General features: G+C 47.4%; 4 protein-coding genes across 5 annotated transcripts; 2 read left to right on the top strand and 2 right to left on the bottom strand.

The window, feature by feature from the left end:
- Positions 1-2776: 2776 nt before the first annotated feature.
- On the bottom strand, positions 2777-5035 carry LOC9639935 (polygalacturonase non-catalytic subunit AroGP3). The gene is made up of 3 exons (XM_024660145.1): positions 4961-5035; positions 3494-4895; positions 2777-3429 (listed from the first exon to the last, which is right to left on the bottom strand). The coding sequence occupies exons 1-3, from the start codon at positions 5006-5008 to the stop codon at positions 2855-2857; spliced, it is 2025 nt and encodes a 674-aa protein (XP_024515913.1). The 5' UTR covers positions 5009-5035; the 3' UTR covers positions 2777-2854.
- A 3368-nt stretch (positions 5036-8403) lies between these two features.
- LOC9639934 (NEDD8-conjugating enzyme Ubc12) lies at positions 8404-9456 on the top strand. The gene is made up of 5 exons (XM_002986215.2): positions 8404-8586; positions 8658-8766; positions 8821-8899; positions 8956-9072; positions 9128-9456. Exons 1-5 carry the CDS (start codon positions 8475-8477, stop codon positions 9263-9265), a joined length of 555 nt encoding a protein of 184 aa, XP_002986261.1. The 5' UTR covers positions 8404-8474; the 3' UTR covers positions 9266-9456.
- Positions 9457-12981: 3525 nt separating this feature from the next.
- LOC9639854 (replication stress response regulator SDE2) lies at positions 12982-14373 on the top strand. The gene is made up of 4 exons (XM_002986214.2): positions 12982-13646; positions 13736-13937; positions 13989-14042; positions 14106-14373. Exons 1-4 carry the CDS (start codon positions 13000-13002, stop codon positions 14253-14255), a joined length of 1053 nt encoding a protein of 350 aa, XP_002986260.2. The 5' UTR covers positions 12982-12999; the 3' UTR covers positions 14256-14373.
- Positions 14339-18831, bottom strand: LOC9639853 (auxin response factor 17). Of its 2 annotated transcripts, none has more exons than XM_024660110.1 (13): positions 18221-18831; positions 18015-18127; positions 17845-17949; positions 17577-17783; positions 17410-17494; positions 17250-17340; positions 17011-17175; positions 16824-16946; positions 16691-16766; positions 16500-16629; positions 14984-16440; positions 14724-14917; positions 14339-14647 (listed from the first exon to the last, which is right to left on the bottom strand). In XM_024660110.1, exons 1-13 carry the CDS (start codon positions 18225-18227, stop codon positions 14446-14448), a joined length of 2955 nt encoding a protein of 984 aa, XP_024515878.1. In that variant the 5' UTR covers positions 18228-18831; the 3' UTR covers positions 14339-14445. The 2 variants fall into 2 exon arrangements, with proteins under 2 accessions (XP_024515878.1, XP_024515879.1); XM_024660111.1 differs by having other exon boundaries at positions 18243-18831.
- Between the last annotated feature and the right edge of the window lie 1246 nt (positions 18832-20077).

Genomic DNA, 20077 nt, shown 5'->3' with positions numbered 1-20077 from the left:
TGTTATATCTTTTTTGGCATTTTCTAAACTATACATAAAGCTATATATCCTTCTTGTTTTCACTATTTTTGAATAAACATATTTACAATATATGTGGAATAGCATTTTAAGAGACATTTCTCCCCTAGTTTATAGATTATAATCTAACTCTGTCATAGTTTTCTCCCTGACAAATGGAATTATTAATTTTTCATCCTTCCATAGTGGTGGAAGAGGATAAAAAATGGAATTTAATTTTTTATTTCAATTTAATTTAAATAAGTTTAATATAACTTCCATTGATAACCACAAAACACTCTCTAAGGCTAAACATAAATGAAAATTTAATTTAATAAAGGGCCCTGGAAAATCATTGTTCTTCTTCCCGGGCCATACAGCATAAATGATGGACTCGTTGGCCTGGAAGAGATCGTATATGCTCCAGGTCCCGGAGAGCTGCTCCTGGAAGTGGAAGAAGCTTGGCTGCTAAGTCGGCCATGCATGCTGAAGGAAGGACCGTCCATGGAAGATCTCGAGGTGTAACTGGGTGTCACGTCTTGATAACTCAGGAAGCTTTTCTCGCATCGAGAAAGATGGAGAGGAGCTCCTGCACTGCGAACTGTATGATCCCGGGCCGGGGGAGTTTGGAGTTCTTGGCGAGCTTTGTCTCGACTGCATGGTGAAAGCCGGGCCTCTGGGAAGCCGCAGAGAGTAAGTACCAGGGCCTGGAACATCGCTTTGTCGTGGAGACGTCACCTTGCCACGCTCCTGGCCCTGGATTTTCTGTTTTGTCCTCCGAGAGAAAAGGGTGGCGAGCTCAGCCTCAACACAACGTTGTCAGTCCCTGGTCCTGGAAAGTTCTCCTTTGGACGTAATTCGACTTGATAGTTCTCCAGGGACCGTTTGTTTGAAACTCGGTGTCATGGTATCTTCCTGGTCCCGGAGTTGGATCTGATTGTGGAGGACTCGACGACCGCCTTGGAGATAAACTGGATCTTCTCCTGGAGCTGGAATCTCTCCTGCCTACATTGCCAGAGTCCCTTCTTCCTGACTCCCCTCTCTCTGGATTGAAAGCCGGATCATCTGGTTCCGGCATCAAGAAGGTCCCCGTCTTTGTGATCTTGTAAGCCGGTCCTTTCGGATTCACCTTGACGATGAAGTAGCCAACTTCCTTTTACTTCTCCTTGTTCTTCTTCGGCAGCTGCTCGGGCCTGTAGCTGGAATAAACCCCGTGACCAGGAACGTTTGCATGAGCATTCAACCAACCTTCAACTGCGGTCTTGGTCCAGCTAGTGTTTGTCTCTCACCTCGGGCCGGCACCTTTGCCTAGGATGGAAACAAAGAAGCAAATGGCTTCGCTGTGAGCTCCGGGAGGCGAGTTAAACCGCCGTGCCATGATATAAGCCGGACCACCAAAAGTTCCAGGAAGATTGTGCTGCCCTGGCCCGGGACTCCGGTCCTTTGCAGCGTCTCTAAACCGAGGAGACATTGTGTAGGCTGGACAGTCCGGCCTCCTCTTTACGTTGTGTGCTCCCGGTCCAGGACTGTGACACCTCTTGCCATCGCCAAGCCAGCTTCCCATCGAGAAAGCTGGCGAAGATGGCTGGGACTTCGGCGAGTACCATCCTAGCCCCAGTCCCAACACTGACACACAAAGTAGCCAGCTTTCCAAAGTTTGTGGAAACCAAACTGGAAGTGTCTAGCGCAACGTTCTTTGTGTCGATTTCTCTGCCATGGTTGTGATTAGAGGCTCGAGCTTCTTGGACTGGACGCTAGCACCATCCTGCTTGCTTTTATAGCTAATCACTGACACTCTAGTTGAGGCGCTCTTGTTCCCATGCTAGTGTGAGAGTTCCTAGAGCTCACTAGAAAGTTGTTATTGCTACCATGGAAGAAAAATTATAGTGATGGTGATGGTGGAGGAAGAATTTTTATCTAGCTCAAAAGAATCCACTCCCTCCTAAGAACTTTGGCTTGGACTCGTTGGCCTGGAAGAGATCGTATACACTCCAGGTCCCGGAGAGCTGCTCCTGGAAGTGGAAGAAGCCGGGCTACTAAGTCGGCCGTGCATGCTGAAGGAAGGACCGTCCATGGAAGATCTCGAGGTGTAGGAGCCGGGGCCGGGTGTGTCACGTCCTGATAACTCTTCTCGCATCCTGTGCTGCGGACTGTATGATCCCGGGCTGGGAGAGTGTGGAGTTCTCGGTGAGCTTTGTCTCGACTACATGGTGAAAGCTGGGCCTCTGGGAAGCCGCACAGAGTAAGTACCGGGGCCTGGAACATCGCTTTCTCGTGGAGACGTCGCCTTGCCAGTGATGGTGAAAGCTGGTAGACCATAGCCGATGGTTCCATTCTCGTACTTGTAGGCTCCGGGACATTGACTTCTCGAGCGGGGTGACGAGTCTCGGGGCTTGCCAGTGATTGAAAAATGCGGGCCGTGTGGCTTCCCTATGATCCTGTACGCTCCTGGCCCTGGATTTTCTGTTTTGTCCTCCGGAACAAAACGGCGAGTGCCGAGAGAGAAGGATGGCGAGCTCGGCCTCGACACAACGTCGTCAGTTCCTGGTCCTGGAAAGTTCTCCTTTGGACGTAATGGAATCCTCAACGAGGCCAAGTGGCAGCCGCGCGTCCAAAGTACGTTATGACTACCATAACTATGTTTAGTTTAAATGTGTTTAAAAATAATGAAGTTGTTTAATATTTTAAAATATTTTAAAATAAAAATAATTTCAAATAATTTCTTTGTTAACCCCAAAACCAATAAGTATTATGATTAGGATTATTAGTATTATTATTATTAAAAATGTTTTAATGCGTAAATTTATTATTATTATTATTATTAACATCATCATCATTATTAGCTTTTTAGATACAATCAAGCATAGACAGTGGCAGTGGGAACGAACATAATGACCGTTTCCACAAACCAGTGACAAACATAAGTCTTGCCCATCTTGTGGCACAGAACGTTTGGAGTGAGCTCCATGCCACTGCTGGTCTTCACATTTACTTTGGAAGCGCTGGTGCTACTCACCTTGTGACAGAAGTAAACTTTGTATGGAAACATAGTTGTGTGGCAGACGACCATAAGAGTGTCGCCTTTCGTGATGGGCTTGACCTCGCCAAGCTTGATAGGTTTTCCAACCTCGGCTGCAAAAGCCTTGCTTCCTGTCACCATGGTAATCTCCACAGGGCCAAGGGTGGAGGTGACGAACTCGGCCATTTCTTCCATGGAAGCCACACACTTCATCTTCCCCCCAGCATTGTCATTGCAGAGTTCCAGAGTGAAAGCCATTTTTCTTGCCAGTGGAGACTCCTTTGGGACGTTAAACTCTTTCAAGTATGAGTCAAGGCTCCGCTTACCGAAGTTTGTGTGCTTAGCCATTGCGCTTGGCAGGAGTGCCCGTGGAGGATAAGTGTCACGGATGTTTGGGAGGACACTTTCAGTTCCTGTCAAGATTTTACACAAGTACGAGTAAGAAGATAAGTTTGCAAAAGGAATGTTTGGACTTACCGTTTCTTTGTCGGAGTTCTTCCAGTGTGAAGAAGTGATGGAGCATTCCAGGGGAGCATTTCGCTATTAAGGCTTTGATGGTTGCCCAGTCCATAGAGTGCAGTGACTTCCTTCCTCCATAACCCTCTTCCTCGTACTCAGTAAAAATCTGGATCAAATACAGCGGCATGTTCTTCTTGCAACTAGTGCTTGGTTTGACAGAAGCATCGCCAAAGTGAGCATTTCCTCCTAATCCGTGGTCACCAAAGTGAGCATTTCCACCTAGAGAAGCATCACCAAAGTGAGCATTTACGCCTAAACCATGGTCTTTGAAGTCCCCAAAGTGAGCATTGCCACCTAAACCTTTGAAGTCTCCATTGCCATGGTCCTTAAAGTCGCCAAAGTGAGCATTGCCACCCAAACTTTGGTCTTTGAAGTCACCAAAGTGAGCATTACCACCCAAACCATGATCTTTGAAATCGCCAAAGTGCGCGTTGCCACCCAAACCATGGTCTTTGAAGTTGCCAAAGTGGGCGTTACCACCCAATGATCCATGGTATTTAAAGTCTCCGAAATGACCATTTCCACCCAAACTTTGGTCTTTGAAGTCACCAAAGGGAGCATTACCATCCAAACCATGATCTTTGAAATCGCCAAAGTGCGTGTTGCCACCCAAACCATGGTCTTTGAAGTCGCCAAAGTGGGCGTTACCACCCAATGATCCATGGTATTTAAAGTCTCTGAAATGACCATTTCCACCCAAACTTTGGTCTTTGAAGTCACCAAAGTGAGCATTACCACCGAAACCATGATCTTTGAAATCGCCAAAGTGCGCGTTGCCACCCAAACCATGGTCTTTGAAATCGCCAAAATGGGCGTTGCCACCCAATGATTTGAAATCGCCAAAGTGGGCATTGCCACCCAAGTCATGGTCTTTGAAGTCGCCAAAGTGTGCATTTCCACCCAATGATCCGTGGTCTTTGAAGTCACCAAAGTGCGCGTTTCCACCCAATCCAGTGTCACCAAAGTGAGCATTTCCGCCAAGCCCGTGATCCTTATGAAAGTCACCAAAGTGAGCGTTTCCACCCAGAGCTCCATGATCTTTGAAGTCACCAAAGTGTGCATTGCCGCCAAGATCTCTGGCTTCCAGCGAGCGTACACGGTCATGGAAGTCACCAAAGTGAGCATTCCCTCCGAGCTTGCTTGCTGCAAGGGCGGTCTTCTCTGCAGCATCGCCAAAGTGGGCATTGCCTCCATGCCTTCCATAAGGATGACAAAAAAATCCTGCACGGTGGCAAAGCTTTGCATCGGCCGTGAAAACGCCTCTTCTCATCTGCTCGCCGAAGCGAGCCGATTCGAATGCCCCCAGAGGCGAGGCTTCATCGGCGAAACTCGTGGAGATTATGTCACTGCATTCGGAAAGCTGCCAAACAGGAATCCCCAGCTTTAGTAACGATTGAACGATAGAAGTTGGAAAGAACTACTTACAAGGAGAGACGAGAAGAGAAGAGATAGGCCGAGCGCAAGGCGATCCATGGTCTTGCGATGGGGCTGGAAGCCAGAATTTATTGATCGTAGTCTCACTGTGCAAGTAAAGAGACAGATATCTTTCAAGCCTCCGTGGCTTTAACTCTTTTGTCCGGGAGCAAAATTATAGAGGAAGAATTCAATTTAGAATTGCATGTTGAAACTTTTGCTAAAACTCTTTATAAAATTATTGCATTGATTAATTGATCGATTTTGGAGATAAGGACCCGCACCAACTTTCGGGCTGGACGAATTCTGGCAGAATTTTCAAGATAATTATTTAATCTAATTAATTTGTATTAAGGTTGGGACTACTACTTCTGCAAGTGATCCATTACCAGCACTGGCTGATAGTGCCAAGGTAAAAATACATTTTCTAGTTATTGAATGTTTTAATATTTTCCAAGAGACTGGCAAGGCGACGTCTCCACGAGAAAGCGATTTTCCAGGCCCCGGTACTTACTCTGTGCGGCTTCCCAGAGGCCCGGCTTTCACCATGCAGTCGAGACAAAGCTCGCCAAGAACTCCAAACTCTCCCGGCCCGGGATCATACAGTCCGCAGCGCATGAGCTCCTCTCCATCCTTCTCGATGCAGAAAAGCTTCTCGAGTTATCAGGACGTGACACCCCCAGCCCCGGCTCCTACACATCGAGATCTTCCATGGACGGTCCTATGCACAGCGGACGAGTCCATCGCTTACGATCTATGGCCTGGTGAAGAAGAACAACGAATGGAATGATTTTCCACTCGAGACTAGGCCGGGAAAGGTTCCAGTCCAGCAGACTAGCCGGAGTCCGGGACAGGGGGCTTACAACGTCGAGAGTGAAGGGAGCTCTCCATCTTTCAGCATCCGGGGTAAGATTTCTCGTGAGAGCGACCTCATTCTCCAGGACCGGGAGCGTACTTCTTGCCGAAGACAAACCAGGCACCAGCGTTTAGCTTGTATGGGAGGATCCGAGGGCCTCGACAAGACAGCTTCAACAGTCCGGCTTATTGATCAGCGGATCTCAACGCTTGTGGCTTCTCACTATTGTCACTCACTTAGCAGCAGCGAACTTGCATACTCCATGCATCCCATATCAAAAGGAGAGCACTACTTTTACAAATGTATGTTTTCATTCTTTTCTATTTCCTTATGAACTTGCATCTCTTTGGGAAAAGCTGTCAAGAACTTTGAAGGTTAACTGTAGTTGAAAGTAAATAGAACGTACTCGCAACATACTCTGTCACAGTTTTAATCATATCTCATAAGCATCATATAAGGTTACACTTTGGAACAGTGCGCTGCAAAGGAAGATTGGGCCTGGAGGGTAAAAGATTTTTAAAAGTGAAAGCATTCCAGAACTTTTCAATGATATTAAAATAAACATTACCTCTCCGATAGTCAGCCAACGAAAAAAAAGTAGTTGAAAACTACTAGGAATATCTGGCATATACTAGAACATTCTAGAAATTTATTATTTCTCTCTCACTATAGAATCCATTCCAAAGGCTGAACAAGAGCGCTTGGAGATTGCGCTTTTGCACAGAGTTGATGATAAAACTATAAATTTGTGAACTGCATCTTTAAACTTCTGTTAAGAAACTGCTAGATTAATATAAAGAAAGAAATAGAAAATCTAAGAAATCCAAAAGTGTGGTGCTAGATCATAAGATATAAAACTTTGACCAAGGCAATGCCGATAGGTGAGATCTGTGAATCTTAAAATTCAGTTCTAAGAAAATAGTATGGGCGCCATAGTTTCATGTTGTGAAGACTCGAAATGTAAGAGTCGAGATATTATAAAGCAAGAGAGAGCTGAAAAATCTAGACCATTATAAAGTGAAAAAGAGTTGGAAGCTTTGACAAAGGCAACGGGGATAGGTGAGATCCGGTGAATCTCTAATTCTCAGGCCCGCAGGGAGAACACAGGTGAGAATTTGATCCAATGAAGAAAAATCCCAAAGCCATGGTTTGCAAATGCACCACTCTCCTGCTCGTGCTCTTGGTTGTGGTCGCCATTGTTACTACCAGTGTTCTTCTAGCCCGCCATCACCACCACCGCTCAGCCAAACAAATCCCACCAAGCGAAGAAGCTCCAGAAGCGTGGGACGAAGTCTCCAAGCTCTCACAGTATGATCCCAAGCGCCTGGCACTCTTCATCTCCCCGCTCGTCACAATCTCCTCCAACGCCTATGGATTCTCGGCCACGCCCGCCTCCGTCCCCGGCTGGAAGCCATCCCCCAAAGTCCCAACACTCGAGCCCTCCTCAAACACCGGAGCTCGGGGCCTAGTGTACGAGGAAGACACCACCTCCGCTCACAAACGCATTGTGGTTGCGTTCCGGGGCACCTCCACCCAGGCAGACCTGTGCGTCGATCGGATCCTGTTTGGAGAGCTTCCAAGGGTGTCGCTTCCCAGCCTGAGCTCTTGCCTCTCCACCTATTCCAACCAGAGCCTCGACTACGTCTCCCAAGGTGTGAGCTACACACGCCAGGCTGTGGAGGCGTATCCAAACGCATCGCTGCTGCTCACTGGCCATAGCCTGGGTGCCGGACTCGCGGTTCTCGTCTCGGCAACGCTCGGCGGACCTGCTGCTGTTGTTGCTTTCAGCGGCCCGGGAGCTGGAGGCTCGCTGCGGTCGAGGTCCTTGCAGCTCTCTCCAGAGATGAAGCGTAGCATGGTCGTGATCGGTGACGAGTGGGATACCGTGGTCACGGGGTCGTGGGAGCAGCAAGTTGGCACGGTTTGCTTGGTGCAGCACCAGGGAGCGTCGGACTGCGCGGCTTGTTCAGTGAGCGATGGGAGCTCAACTTGCTCGAACTGCGCCTTCCAGGCGCACAGCCTGAATGGGATTCTCGATAACCTGCAAAGAGGAGACACGTTTGCGTGCTCGGAGCATTAGAGAGCGTGCTGGAAACACTTACTGTGCATCTGTGAGGTGTGTGTGTGACTCGCAATAAACAACCATCCTGGATTCGCTAGAATGCATAGAAACGCATACCTGAAGAACCATCACAATGTTAGTTTCTTTTTTTTTCTAGAAAAAAACTGGATTTTGTAGTAACTGGTGTATCGATCGCGAGGCCACTGCTTCTGTGCTAGATTGATCAGCTTCCGGGGAAAACTTCGCAAGGCATCCTGGATTCGCTCGAATGCTAGTAGCATACCTGAAAAAAGCGGTTTTTCCTTTGATGTTTCAAGAACAAAACTCACTGGAACGTTAGCAGGCGATCGCATCTCCAAGCACTCCATCAATCGTCCCCGTGACCATCGATAATCTGGCCAACACATATCCATCTAGCAACATTTCGATCTACCTGCGCCGATATCTATCGATCGATCCTGGAGAGTCCAGCGCTCTAGTGGATGAATGACGGTGGAGCAAAACCCTTGGCATCGCGCTCATAATGCTTGGGGGACAAATTAGGTCTGGCGGTGGTTTTAGGTCTTCGGCGAGAGAGATCGATTCCAGTGCTTGGCGCCGGGGCAATAATGATCAAGCTTTTCAGCGTCAAGCAGAAGCAAAAGGAAGCTGCCGATGGCGCCAATGGCAAACCCAGCGCCGGCAAGAAGCAAACGCCCGGAGAGTTGCGCGTCCAAAAGGGTAAAACGACGAAATCTCTCTCACCTTCTTCATCCATTCACAAAGAACTTGTTCTTCTTTTCTTTGTCTAGATATCAGTGAGCTCAACTTGGCGAAATCTACGTCCATCAGATTCCCCAACGGGAAGGATGATCTCCTCAACTTCGAGATAACTATCGGACCGGACGAAGGCTACTACCAGTAAGTTCTTTTCGTGTGAGTGTTGCTATCGATTGATCGATTGGATTGTTCCAGCGGAGGTTTGTTTGTTTTCACGTTCCAGGTCTCGGGAATCTATCCTCACGAAGCTCCCAAAGTAAAATGCAAGACCAAAGTAAGTCTTCTCTCCTCTTTACATTCTTTTCTTTGCTCACACGAAGTTTTGAGCAGATCTATCACCCCAACATCGACCTCGAAGGAAATGTTTGTCTCAACATTCTCCGAGAGGACTGGAAGCCAGTCTTGAGCATAAACTCGATCATCTACGGCCTGCAGTACCTCTTCTTGGTAAGTATCCATGTTTTCTCTACTTAAGATACCAATTTAGTTTGTTTGCTCGTAGGATCCAAACCCGGAAGATCCTTTGAATCAGGAAGCCGCTGAGGTGCTTAGAACAAACCCCAAACAGTTTGAAACTAACGTGAGGAGATCGATGCAAGGCGGATTCGTCGGTGGCCACCAGTTTCACAGATGCGTATGATCTCGGTTTCTCGGTCGACTTCTCGATCGTTCTTGCTCGCTCGCTCGCTCGCTTAGGAAGGGAAAAACAAGGATTTGTTTGGTACAAATGGCTGCGATATACAGGGATATTTCCCAGTTAGTATCTATTAAATTTTGACATAAAGCATTGTTGAATGTACAAAATTTGTTAAATGGTTTGAATTGTTTTGATCCATTTACCCAAGGTAAGTTCATTGCTCCATAAGGTAAGTTCCTAAGGTAAGTTCCTTTTGAACCTGTGCTCCATTTCAAGCACTTTAAATCCCTAGGTTGGGCATATGCTGTAACTTCATCCTTTTTGGGTACAATAAAAGGTCTAAAAGACATATAATTGCTTTATCAAATGCCATTCTATGTAACAAGGTTTCTTTTGGAAATAATGTTTAGTTGATTTTATTATCTTATTTATGTTAATGTCGATAGATAGCTGTGGTAAATTTATCAAGTTGATAGTTTAATAAGTTTTTGTTATTTCAAAGGAACAAGAATTATTTCTTTACAGTCACATGATTATTGAATGTCACATTGCTTTTATATTATTACGTAAACAATAAAAAGCTATGTTTAAAATCTAGATATATATTTAATGTTCATAGCATGGATAAAATTTATTATGGACATCAAATAATAATGATTGCAATGGACATTGCTTAAATAATGGTATTTTGTAATATATAATGAATTTAAATAATGAAGAAAATAAAATATATTGAGAAGTTTTTTGAGATATTTAAAATTTATTGTAAAACTAATATATAATATTGTTTTACTTTAGTTCTTTTAAAAAATATTTTTGTCTTTTTGAATCCCATAACAAGAAAACGAAGTTTACAACATCATTTTTTCAAAATAAACTTTGTTTTCCTCTTTTAGCATTCTAGGGGTTTTAAGTTTTTCTCGAGCCACTTTTTTATGCCATGTAAACTTTGTTTACATATATATATATATATATATATATATATATATATATATATATATATATATATATATATATAAAATTTTAAAGGATAAGGCCCTTTAAAGGTTAAAAGTATAGTTAAAATACTAATTTTAAAATATTTATATATTTATTTAAAAATTTATTTTAAATTATTTTGATTTTATTGTAGCCTTCATAACATTCTTGTACAAATTGAGAAATTAACTAAAAAAATATTTAATAAATGTATGAGAAATAAAATAAAATCTTAGTTTCTTATAATTGAAAATCTATTATAGCCAAAAATAAACTAAATAAAGAGGAAATAAATTGTTATAAGGTACACTAAGTACATTTTCTTTGATTTATAGTGCATCTAAAATGTAAAAATGTATGATCATATGCATAATTTAAATGAATTAAAATTTAATCATCTTTCATTTTTGACAAATGTTTTGCAAGTTAGTGTAATATTTTTTAAGAAAAAAAATTAAAAATGGAATAGAATGATTGACATGTTTAAAAAAATTCTCATGTTCTAGTAATCACAAAAGGAATAATCCAAAGTTAAGTTGAGTTCATCAATTATAAAAAAATCTTGTTTTAAATTTAATATTTTTATTTCTAATAAATATAAGATATAAAAATCATGTAGTATAAATTAAAATTAATTTACAGCAAGAAAGTAAAATAAGTTCTAAGTTCTGAAGACTATAATAATAGTATGTAGTATGAATTTAAAATATTCTTATATTCTATATGAATTTAAATCCTAGCATCTGGAACAAATGAGTGCAATGCATTTTGTTTAAAAATATCTTCTATTGGTAGCTAATTGAGCTCAACACAATTCCAATTCAGAGAGTACTTTAATATTGTCAACATATTGGCACAATACCTAATGCTAATAGACCATAGAGTGTGTTACAATGCTACACCGTTTTTTTTTTTTCAGCTTAATGGCATCCTGATTCAGGGGCATGAAAATGGATTGCATTGCATGGAGCGCTCCTGCTGTTCATGACTTGTGGTCGAGACAAAATAGTTTGGATATGGGAAGTGCAGGTCCATTTTCTTTCATTAAAAAAAATAAAGTGCTCTTGCTCCAAATCTTTGGTACTAATGCGTCCACAGCTGCAACCTTCCCGTTGAAGCTTCCTCACAACACTGATAAATAGTTGTTTCAGCAGTCTCTCCGCTAGTTTGACAGCCATCTTTGTCTCATTGATGGCTCATGTTTTTCTTTTCAAGTTGCAAGTGGTTTATGCTATAGTGTTCTGCGAACCCACGAGCAACATTCACAGCATGATCGAATGGCCCAAAACAAACAAAATGTGAGACAAACTTTCCAAAAGACTCATAATATTCTAAAAACTAGAAAACCTTTATATTCTATGGCAGGAGAAAATAAATAGATTCTTTGGATGGAAGGCTTGCCAATACAATATTATTCATTGAAACTTTATTATGTAGTCCTGATAATCTAGGTAGAAACTTCGAGGACTGAGCTTGTGTTTGGATCTTGCCTTGTAAATTCGGCCAGCTTCTTGCTTAATAATTTGACTGGCTAACAGTCACTAATGTTTGGATCTGATGAGCAACGTATCTTAAGGGAAACACAGGAATATAAATCACAATGGGTATTAACTACCATTCCCTTGATCTGACGGCTAGATGGAACCCATTAAAAATAAAAGACTGTATTTCCATCGTTTTTTCTTGTAACTCGTAAGCATCAAACTTGGACTCTGGAACCACAAAAATAAACCTGTAAAATGGCGGTGCAGGAAGGTTCCTATGCTTGTGCCATATATCATACTCCTGAACGATGTCCCAAATTACTGACCAAAAGAGTTTATGATTCCCGATACTGTCGCCTGGAAGATGATATCTGGCATGAGTAATGAACCGAAAGCCTTCTGAATTCCAGAATATGGCTCCACGAAACATGGGACCCTTGCCAGACCTCCTGCTATTCCCGATCCTCCTGCGTCCTCTCTCCCCACTAAAATCATCGTAAACATTGAACCCAGCCTTCCCTACCAGTATTCTTTTCGTCGAGGTGGTCCCTCTCCATTCACTCGGAATGTCCCCTGTAATCTTAAGTCGCCTAAAGTGCAATGGCCTGAGCGAAATCTCGTCATCAAATATCAAACGCGGCATACCCCTGCAGATATAGAATCGCCTCTCTAATTGCGCATCATCAAACTCCAGCTCTGCAAGCCCTCAAGTCTTCCAAACTCCAGGCCTCGAGATGACAAAACTGGCCACCGTCCTTGGAGAACTCGTGATAACCACGACGACCTGGCGGCACGAACTGCAGAACTGGCCCGGAGTGCCCCGCAATCCCCTTGGACTCACCATCGACAATCAACCAGGTATGATCCTTTCCCGCTTCAGTCCAGCCGACTAGAGCATGGTTACGTCCACCAGGGGCTCATCCAACGAGAAGTCGTACTAGAGAAACAGTGGATCGTCACTATTTGTCCTCCATATCACCCTGTGCTTGAGCTTGGCTTGCTTGAAGAACCAGTAGTGTCCGAAGTACCTCTTGCCGATACCACGAACCGGTGGCGCTTCCTTCTCTGTGCTTCAAATGACAGCATCAATGTACTCTTCAAGAAGCTCGAAGTTGGGATGAATCCACACCGGCAGCAACGATTTGTCCCCTAGAAAACCCGAAACAAAGTCCTCAATCGTAGTGCGCATACCTTTAAAAACGTTGAGATACTTCTATGATAGAACCCTAAAAAGGATATTCCATTTTTTTATTTTGAGTTAGGGTTTGTGGAGGAATGGCGATGGCGGTGGCAGAGGAGACCGTGGAGCAGCAAATCCTGGTAAGGCTTCTCAATGGCAGCACCAGGTGCGTGCGATTCGCATCACCGCGGGTTCTCTGCGAGGATCTCAAGGCTAGGGTATTCGAGATCGCGGGCATTCCGCCATCGCTCCAGCGGATCGTCACAGGGACGCGGGAGATTGGCGAGGGCGAGGCTCTGCCGGCGTCCAGGGATGCGTCGTGCGCTGTGTTGCTGCGCCTGAGGGGCGGGAAGGGAGGATTTGGCTCGCTGCTTAGGGGGGCGGCCACCAAGGCCGGGCAGAAGAAGACGAGTAATTTCGATGCGTGTAGAGACATGAGTGGGAGGCGGCTGAGGCATGTAAATGGGGAGAAGAAGATCAAGGAGTGGAACGAGGAGGCGGGATTGAGGCAGCTGGAAGTGGTGGCTCACGACTATTTGAAGAAGGAAAGCCAGAAGCTAAAGAATGAGTCGTCCGCCGCGGAGGATATCAAGAAGTTCCGTGAAGAGGCGGAGAGAAAGTCACAGGAGGTCCAGGAAGCAGTGCTGGATGGCTTGAGGCGGGCCAAGAACAAGAAGCGGGGGACTGATGGAAAGAGAAAGAAGATCGACATGGACGACATGGCATCCAAGAAACTTCGAATGTAAGTCGTGCCATTCTTCTGGCTGGTGTTTTTCTGGCTGGTGTTTTGGTTTGCTTTTTCTGAGATTCTTGTTCTGTCTCCTTTTCCAGAATGTCGACTGGAAAGGATAGCGACCAAGAGTTGATGCCTCCTCCTATCCACACTGGGGCCTCCAGTAGTCAAAGTTTCGAAGACCCCAGCGTATTAAATCCTTCGCCAGAGGCTGTCCCGTCACCGGCTGAGACAGCGAAGCCCGTGGAGCCTGTGGAGCCTGTGGTAAATCTCCAGGCTCCCCAGGAGCCACCGCCAAAGGTAAGCAATGGGAATTGTTAAAAAGGAAAAAATATTCTTTTTTTCTTTCAGGTCATAGAAGAAGAACTAAGCTTCGACAACTTTCAGAGCGCCGAAGAGCTGGAGGTATGTACTGTTCAGGATTTCTTTTTTACTTGATGGCTAAACAGGTTGCTCTGTGATTTACAGACACTTGGCATGGATCGGCTTAAGTCCGAGCTCCAGAAGCGAGGCCTTAAGTGCGGTGGAAGCTTGAAGGAAAGGTCGGCAAGGCTGTTTCTCTTGAAAACCACACCAGTCGAGAAACTGGATAAGAAGCATTTTGCCAAGTCCAAGTAACAGAGAAGGTACCACTGGCTTTTGTGCGACTAATTGTAACGCTTGTCCTCCTGGCCTGGTGCTTCATTCCAGGAGCTTACATATGAAGAGCAATAACAAAGTTAATAGTATTTACAGACGGACGTGTTTTACAAAATTGCTACCAGGATCTTCTTCCTTGGCAGGCTGGGTATGGAAAAGACCGAGGCGATCAACAGAAGTCTGGCCTGTGGTGATAGGATAGGCGAGGATCCTGAGCAAAGTTGTTGGTGGGGTTGGCACAGTCGTCAGAGCTGCTGCTCGTCTGTCTTTGGTTGGGGACTGCAGCTATGGACTCGAGATTTTCGCGATTCAACTGTTGGACTTCGGAAGGTGACAGGATCTTGATGAACCGGACACAGCCGACGAACTCCCTGGCATCATCAAAGAGACAAGACAATCAATCAGTGAAAGAAGCTCTCTCGGCTACGAAACGGCTGCGTCACTTACTCCCACGGATCGTCTCCAACGAGCAGAACGTCTCCCTCGTAGTCGACAAACACAAGCTGCCACGACGATCGACACGAGTCCATGAGAAGCTGGCCTTCGAGGTTGAACATCCGTGCGATATCTCTCCGGAGCTCCTCGTAGTTCTTGAGCCGCGTCACGTCTATGGACCTTCCGACGGACCCCGTCTTGTACACCTGCGAATCATAAACAGCCGGAAACTCGTCAAGCTTGGCACAGGAAAGCAGGCTTGTTTCTACCACCTTGGTGAAAGTTCTCATCGGAGAAGGCTGGACTTGTTGCTGCTGCTGTTGCTGTTGCTGCTGCTGGTGTTGCTGCTGCTGCCAACTCGTCGGACTGTCGTCAAGAGCAACTGCTGTTCCTCCACTCATGTGCATGTCCGAGCCGGAAGGTGAGCCGATCATCGAGAAGGAAACGTCTTTAGCCTTGTCGGCGGGAGCAAATCCCTGCGCCACTGCCGCGGCTGCGCTCGACAGCATCAGAGGACTGTCGATATTTACTCCGAACAGGAGGTGGCTGTTGCTGCGGAGATCAGACTGGACGTCTTGCTCTTGGTGGGACGATGACACGTCCCGGTAGACGCTGTAAGGTGGTGTGGGAGCTGCTGCTGCTGCGGCTGCTGGTGGTGGTGGCAAGTGCGAGAGATGAGCCGCTGCTGCTGCTCCCCCTGATGGAGAAGGCTGGACCATGTAAGGATTTCCTGACGAGTCGAGCGTCCGCGGGCTCAAGACGGCGGAAGCTGGTCCGGTGGAGTCCCGTATCGACGACATCCAGGAACCCGAGAGCTGCGGCTCTTGAGACAAGAGTCCCGGAGCTGGGATCTGCTGCTGCTGCTGCTGCTGTAAAGGGAGCTGGTTTTGCTTGAGAGCAGCCGCCACTGGTTGGCTCGAGTACTGGCTCTCTTGGAGTAAGGCGTCTGGGTTGGACCGGTTGAGGAGGCTTTGCAGCGACATGTTGTTGGCTGGCATGGAGCCAAAGCTCGCTCCAGAGTCCTCGGAGAAACCGGGGGTGAGCCTCGACGCTAGGGGGACAGTTTGCTGGAGAGAAGCCGGGACTTGCAGCTGATAGCTTTGTTGTTGCTGCTGCTGCTGCTGCTGCTGTTGAAGTTGGAGCTGTTGTTGTTGTTGTTGTTGTTGTTGCTGCTGCTGCTGCTGCTGTTGCTGCTGTTGCTGCTGTTGTTGCTGCTGGCGATGCTGCTGCTGATGGTGGTGGTGGTGCTGTTGCTGCTGCTGATGATGAGAAGATTGCTGTTGTTGCTGTTGGTGGTGAAGTTGCTGCTGTTGCTGCTGTAATTGTTGAGGCTGGAAGATCGGCTGCTGTGGAGGATGGCTTTGCAGAACTTGCTGCTGCGGCAACTGGCTTCTATACTGTATTTGCTGCTGCTGCTGCTGCTGCTGCTGTGGCGTCATATGGATAACTGGTGTGACGAACTGCTGCTGCTGCTGCTGCTGCTGCTGCTGTTGCTGATGCTGCTGCTTTGCGGAGTCGACGCTTCGAAACTCTTGGAGGGCCTGGGCCGCCATGGCTCGGTAGTAGTCCGGCTGCGACGCCGTGGCTATGGCCGCCTCGGGCTTATGCTGGAAACGAAGCCAGTGCTCGAGACTCAAGCCGGCGGCGTTGAGTGCACGGATGTCCATCTTCCCGTCCTCTGCTCGAGCCCACACTTGGGACCGGATCGCGTCCAGCTCGTCCAGCTCGCCTGCGCAAAAAGAAAGCCTGGTAACTCAACTGTTATTTTTGCTACTTACTCATACATACCATCAAGTCGAGTTCTCTTTCTCAGGAAGAGCGAGGACGTGCATGGGAAGTAGGGAGCAGTGAGTGGTTCTATCTCCCACAGCGACACGCGTTTTTGTCTCTGCCCGGCAGTCGACTCGTCCCACCCAACCTGCAAAGATCAAGATTTTTTGTGTAAGTTGGTGATCAATCGCGAAAGCAATGCTCCTCACTTTTAGAGTTCTCCAGAGAGAGTTTGGCCACCGAACAGAATCGAGGTCACCAATCCCAGTTATCGTACCCATATACCTGCAAAAGATGGCCGAGTTTATACTTAAAGTTGCAAGAACGAGCAACGAGGATTACCTTCTCGTGCTCGAGTCCTCCGTCTCGAGCTCCATGCGGAAACGCATGCCGACAGTAACGCGGGGGTGGTAAGTTGCTTTGCTGAATCGGCAGAAGGGGACGACAAACTCGGAGAAACTTGCCCTGACACAAGCATTAAGGTTAGGAACGAAAGGACAAGACGAAGATTTTTAAAGTTCTCTCTCACCTCGGGTTGTAGAAGATCGTAAATCGGCTGTTGGTGGTGGCAGCATGGGCAGCCGCAGCTAAGACTCCAATGAGCATACTGTCGCTCGACAGAAGCGAGGAGGGAACGTTGGCCTGCTGCCTGTTTGCTCGCCTGATTCCCAGCAGGAGATGGTTGTTTTCATCCCTGATCAAGAACAAGAGAAAGAAACGAAAGATCAGGCTCACGAGTCACACACGCCTCGCGCGAGGAACGCGAACCTGATGAAGAGAACTGTGTCTCCCGCTTGCAACCTCTTGGCGCTTACGAAAACACTCCAGCCAGTCGTGAGGAGATGCCTCCTCGGTTGTCCTGCGCGCCAGGAGAGAGAGAAAGAGTATTTCTCTTACGGTTTTCATCGCGGAGACGAGACGAACTTACCTCTGTAAATGTGTCGAAACGTCCACTGCTGGTTGTGGAGATCCTTGGCAACGAGTTCCTGCGCCGGGGGCTGCTTGGTGAAATCCTAGACAAGCCACGCAAAGAACGGCGAGAAAGAAAGCTTTAGAGTCCCCCAAGCCAAGAAGTCTAGAAAAGAGTTTTCTTACGAGAGGAGGGAAGACTTTCTCGGCTGCGCGCCTTGGGATGGAGAATCCACCGTGCGTGCTCGTGTCACTGGCTGTCAAAGTCTTGCAAAAGGAGAGAGTTTGCTGCTTGGGCTGGATTCCCAGATCGGGTGTCAGGAAGGGCTCCTTGTCGTTCTGCACCGGCTGCAAAGTCATCTGCGCGTAGACTTCGTCCGTGTCTGGATCGGCCTGAAACCAAGTCCTCCGCTTAGCTCGAACAAACTCTCGCTGCAAGATCTGGAAAGCTTACATGGAGCGTGATGTTGTGGAGGTGGCAAATGAGATGCGCTGGGAGATTGGGATAGTTCGGGATCTCTGCCTCCACTCCATCCTTTTGAGTCGTGGAAGCCACCACCTGGAGATCAAACACCAACTTTCTCTAAGTTCCTGCGTCACACCCTCTTTGCGTTTGCTACGAACCTGTTCGCTGTGGCCTTGAGGAAAGTAGACGACATGGCTGCCTACTGTTGGAAGCGTCACCAGAGGACCAGCGCATTCCAGCCAAAGAGCCGTGTTCATCGCCTTCTTCTCTCCTGCAAGCAAACAATTCATTTCCACCCAGCTAAAGCCCTCTCTCTCTCTCTCTCTCTCTCTCTCTCTCTCTCTGTGTAACTCGCGAGTAGTACCTTCCATGAATCCTGGCGCTACCTTTTAGCTTTCACTCGGACTTGGAAGAAGGCAGATCGAGCTCCAAAACCAGCTCAAATCTCTCGCCTTCTACTTTTCTATCGATGCTTGTTCTGTTCTCGTGCTCCTAGAAGTCGAGCGAGCTGCTAGACATGCTTCATTCCACCCCCCGCGAGACGAGACGGAGCTCTACCTGCGACCACTGCTGAGCATTTCGCAGCCCCATGGCCTGTGATCCGGCAGATCCACACGGGAAGCCGCCGCTGCCGGCCCAATAATGCCAGTTTTGCCGTTGTGCTCCCCGGAAGAGCGACAAGAACACCAACAAGACGACCGCAGCTCACAGGATCTGGGAAGTTTAAAACCCCTCTACTCGCTCGCACGAGAGAAGAGACCCAAGGGAGAAAACCCAGGACGGGAAAGGATTGGAATGGGAATGGATAAGATCGAGAGAGGAAAGTAGTGACAAACACCAGAGGTGGAGCGCTTGGATCTGGGGGATCACAAGCGGCAACAACGCACTGCGCTCCCAAAAACAGAGCAAACGGAATTTCACGTCTTTTTGCTGCTCTCTTCAGACACAGCTGCTTCCCTTGTCCGCCATAGCCGAGCAGCGAAACCAAAAAAACCCAGCTCAACAACACTAAACTAAACACACTTGGGCAGCCCCGCCTACCGTACGCCGCCCCTATCCGGTACGGACAGTGGGGCCGTGACCGGTCGGAATGTTGTGGACCGGTTAGTGGACACGCCGGGGTGACCGGCTGGGCGACAGGCGGCCCCACTGCAGGCGGCGCTGGACCCGGCGGGCTTTGCGGCCAGGCGGCCGCAGCTTTGTCGGTGCGCGGTCAGCGCCGCTTGACCGTGCCGTACCGGCGCCGTACTGGTTGCGCTGTGCCCCCTCGCAATGGAGCAAGTGTGTAAAATCAATCAAGCCAGTGCTCCTCGTTTTGGTATCAAACCCGCATTTTCTCGTCGCTGGTTTTTTCGATTTGCATCGCCCGCAAGTGAATAATTGGGGGCGGGAGGGGGACAAACAAACCCCCCACAAGAACAATCACGCACACTCCAGATTCCAATCTATATATTCCATCCCACAAAGTGGCACGCACGCGAGCGAGACGCCCCCCAGAAACCTCGAGCTCCAACCAAAGCAAAAAGAAAAATCACACTCAAAGGAGAAAAGGAAGAGTGGATGGACCACAGCATATTATGGTATCGTCGTCTAAGATCATTTCGCTCTCATCCTTCTCCGCTCCTGTTCCTTCCCATGTAGGAGCATCAAATCCCCGAATCATTGCCAAATTTCGTTGTTGCCAACCCGCGCGGGATCATTTTACGTGTGGAAACCCTAAATGCGTCGCCTGTATAAACACACACACGCTGTCGTCATCGCGAGATTCCCTTTCAAGCACACATACGACACCCACGATACGAATACCACTTGTACACTACTCTTGTACATACACACACTCACAGTGTTACTGCCGTGCCAAAGCCACACAGAATGACGTGGCGGCTTTCGTTGTCGCGATCATACCATGGAATCGATCCGCCATTCTTTTCGCTCGACGAATTAGGCAAATCACAGCACTCCAGTCTCAATGTTGTGCCCGTATGCTCGTATTGCGTAGCGTACACGACGCCCGCCATGGGAGGCGAATCAGCAGATGGAATATACGTGCTACACGTAGGCGGCTGACAGAGAGCCGGCGGCATTTCCGTCAGTCAGTCCGTTCCCACGTGCATCGCTTTGATTACCGACATTGTCATCCCTACCAACCGACAGGTGACCAAGCGGCGCCGCCTGCTGGGGTAAAACAGTAAAACTGGCCCAGTGAGAATCGGAATAAAAA

Source organism: Selaginella moellendorffii, unplaced genomic scaffold, assembly GCF_000143415.4.
Source record: "Selaginella moellendorffii unplaced genomic scaffold, v1.0 SELMOscaffold_72, whole genome shotgun sequence".
Classification (NCBI taxonomy): Eukaryota; Viridiplantae; Streptophyta; class Lycopodiopsida; order Selaginellales; family Selaginellaceae; genus Selaginella; species Selaginella moellendorffii.
The sequence above is the reverse complement of the archived record's forward strand: the minus strand, read 5'-3'. Positions and strand labels throughout refer to the sequence as shown.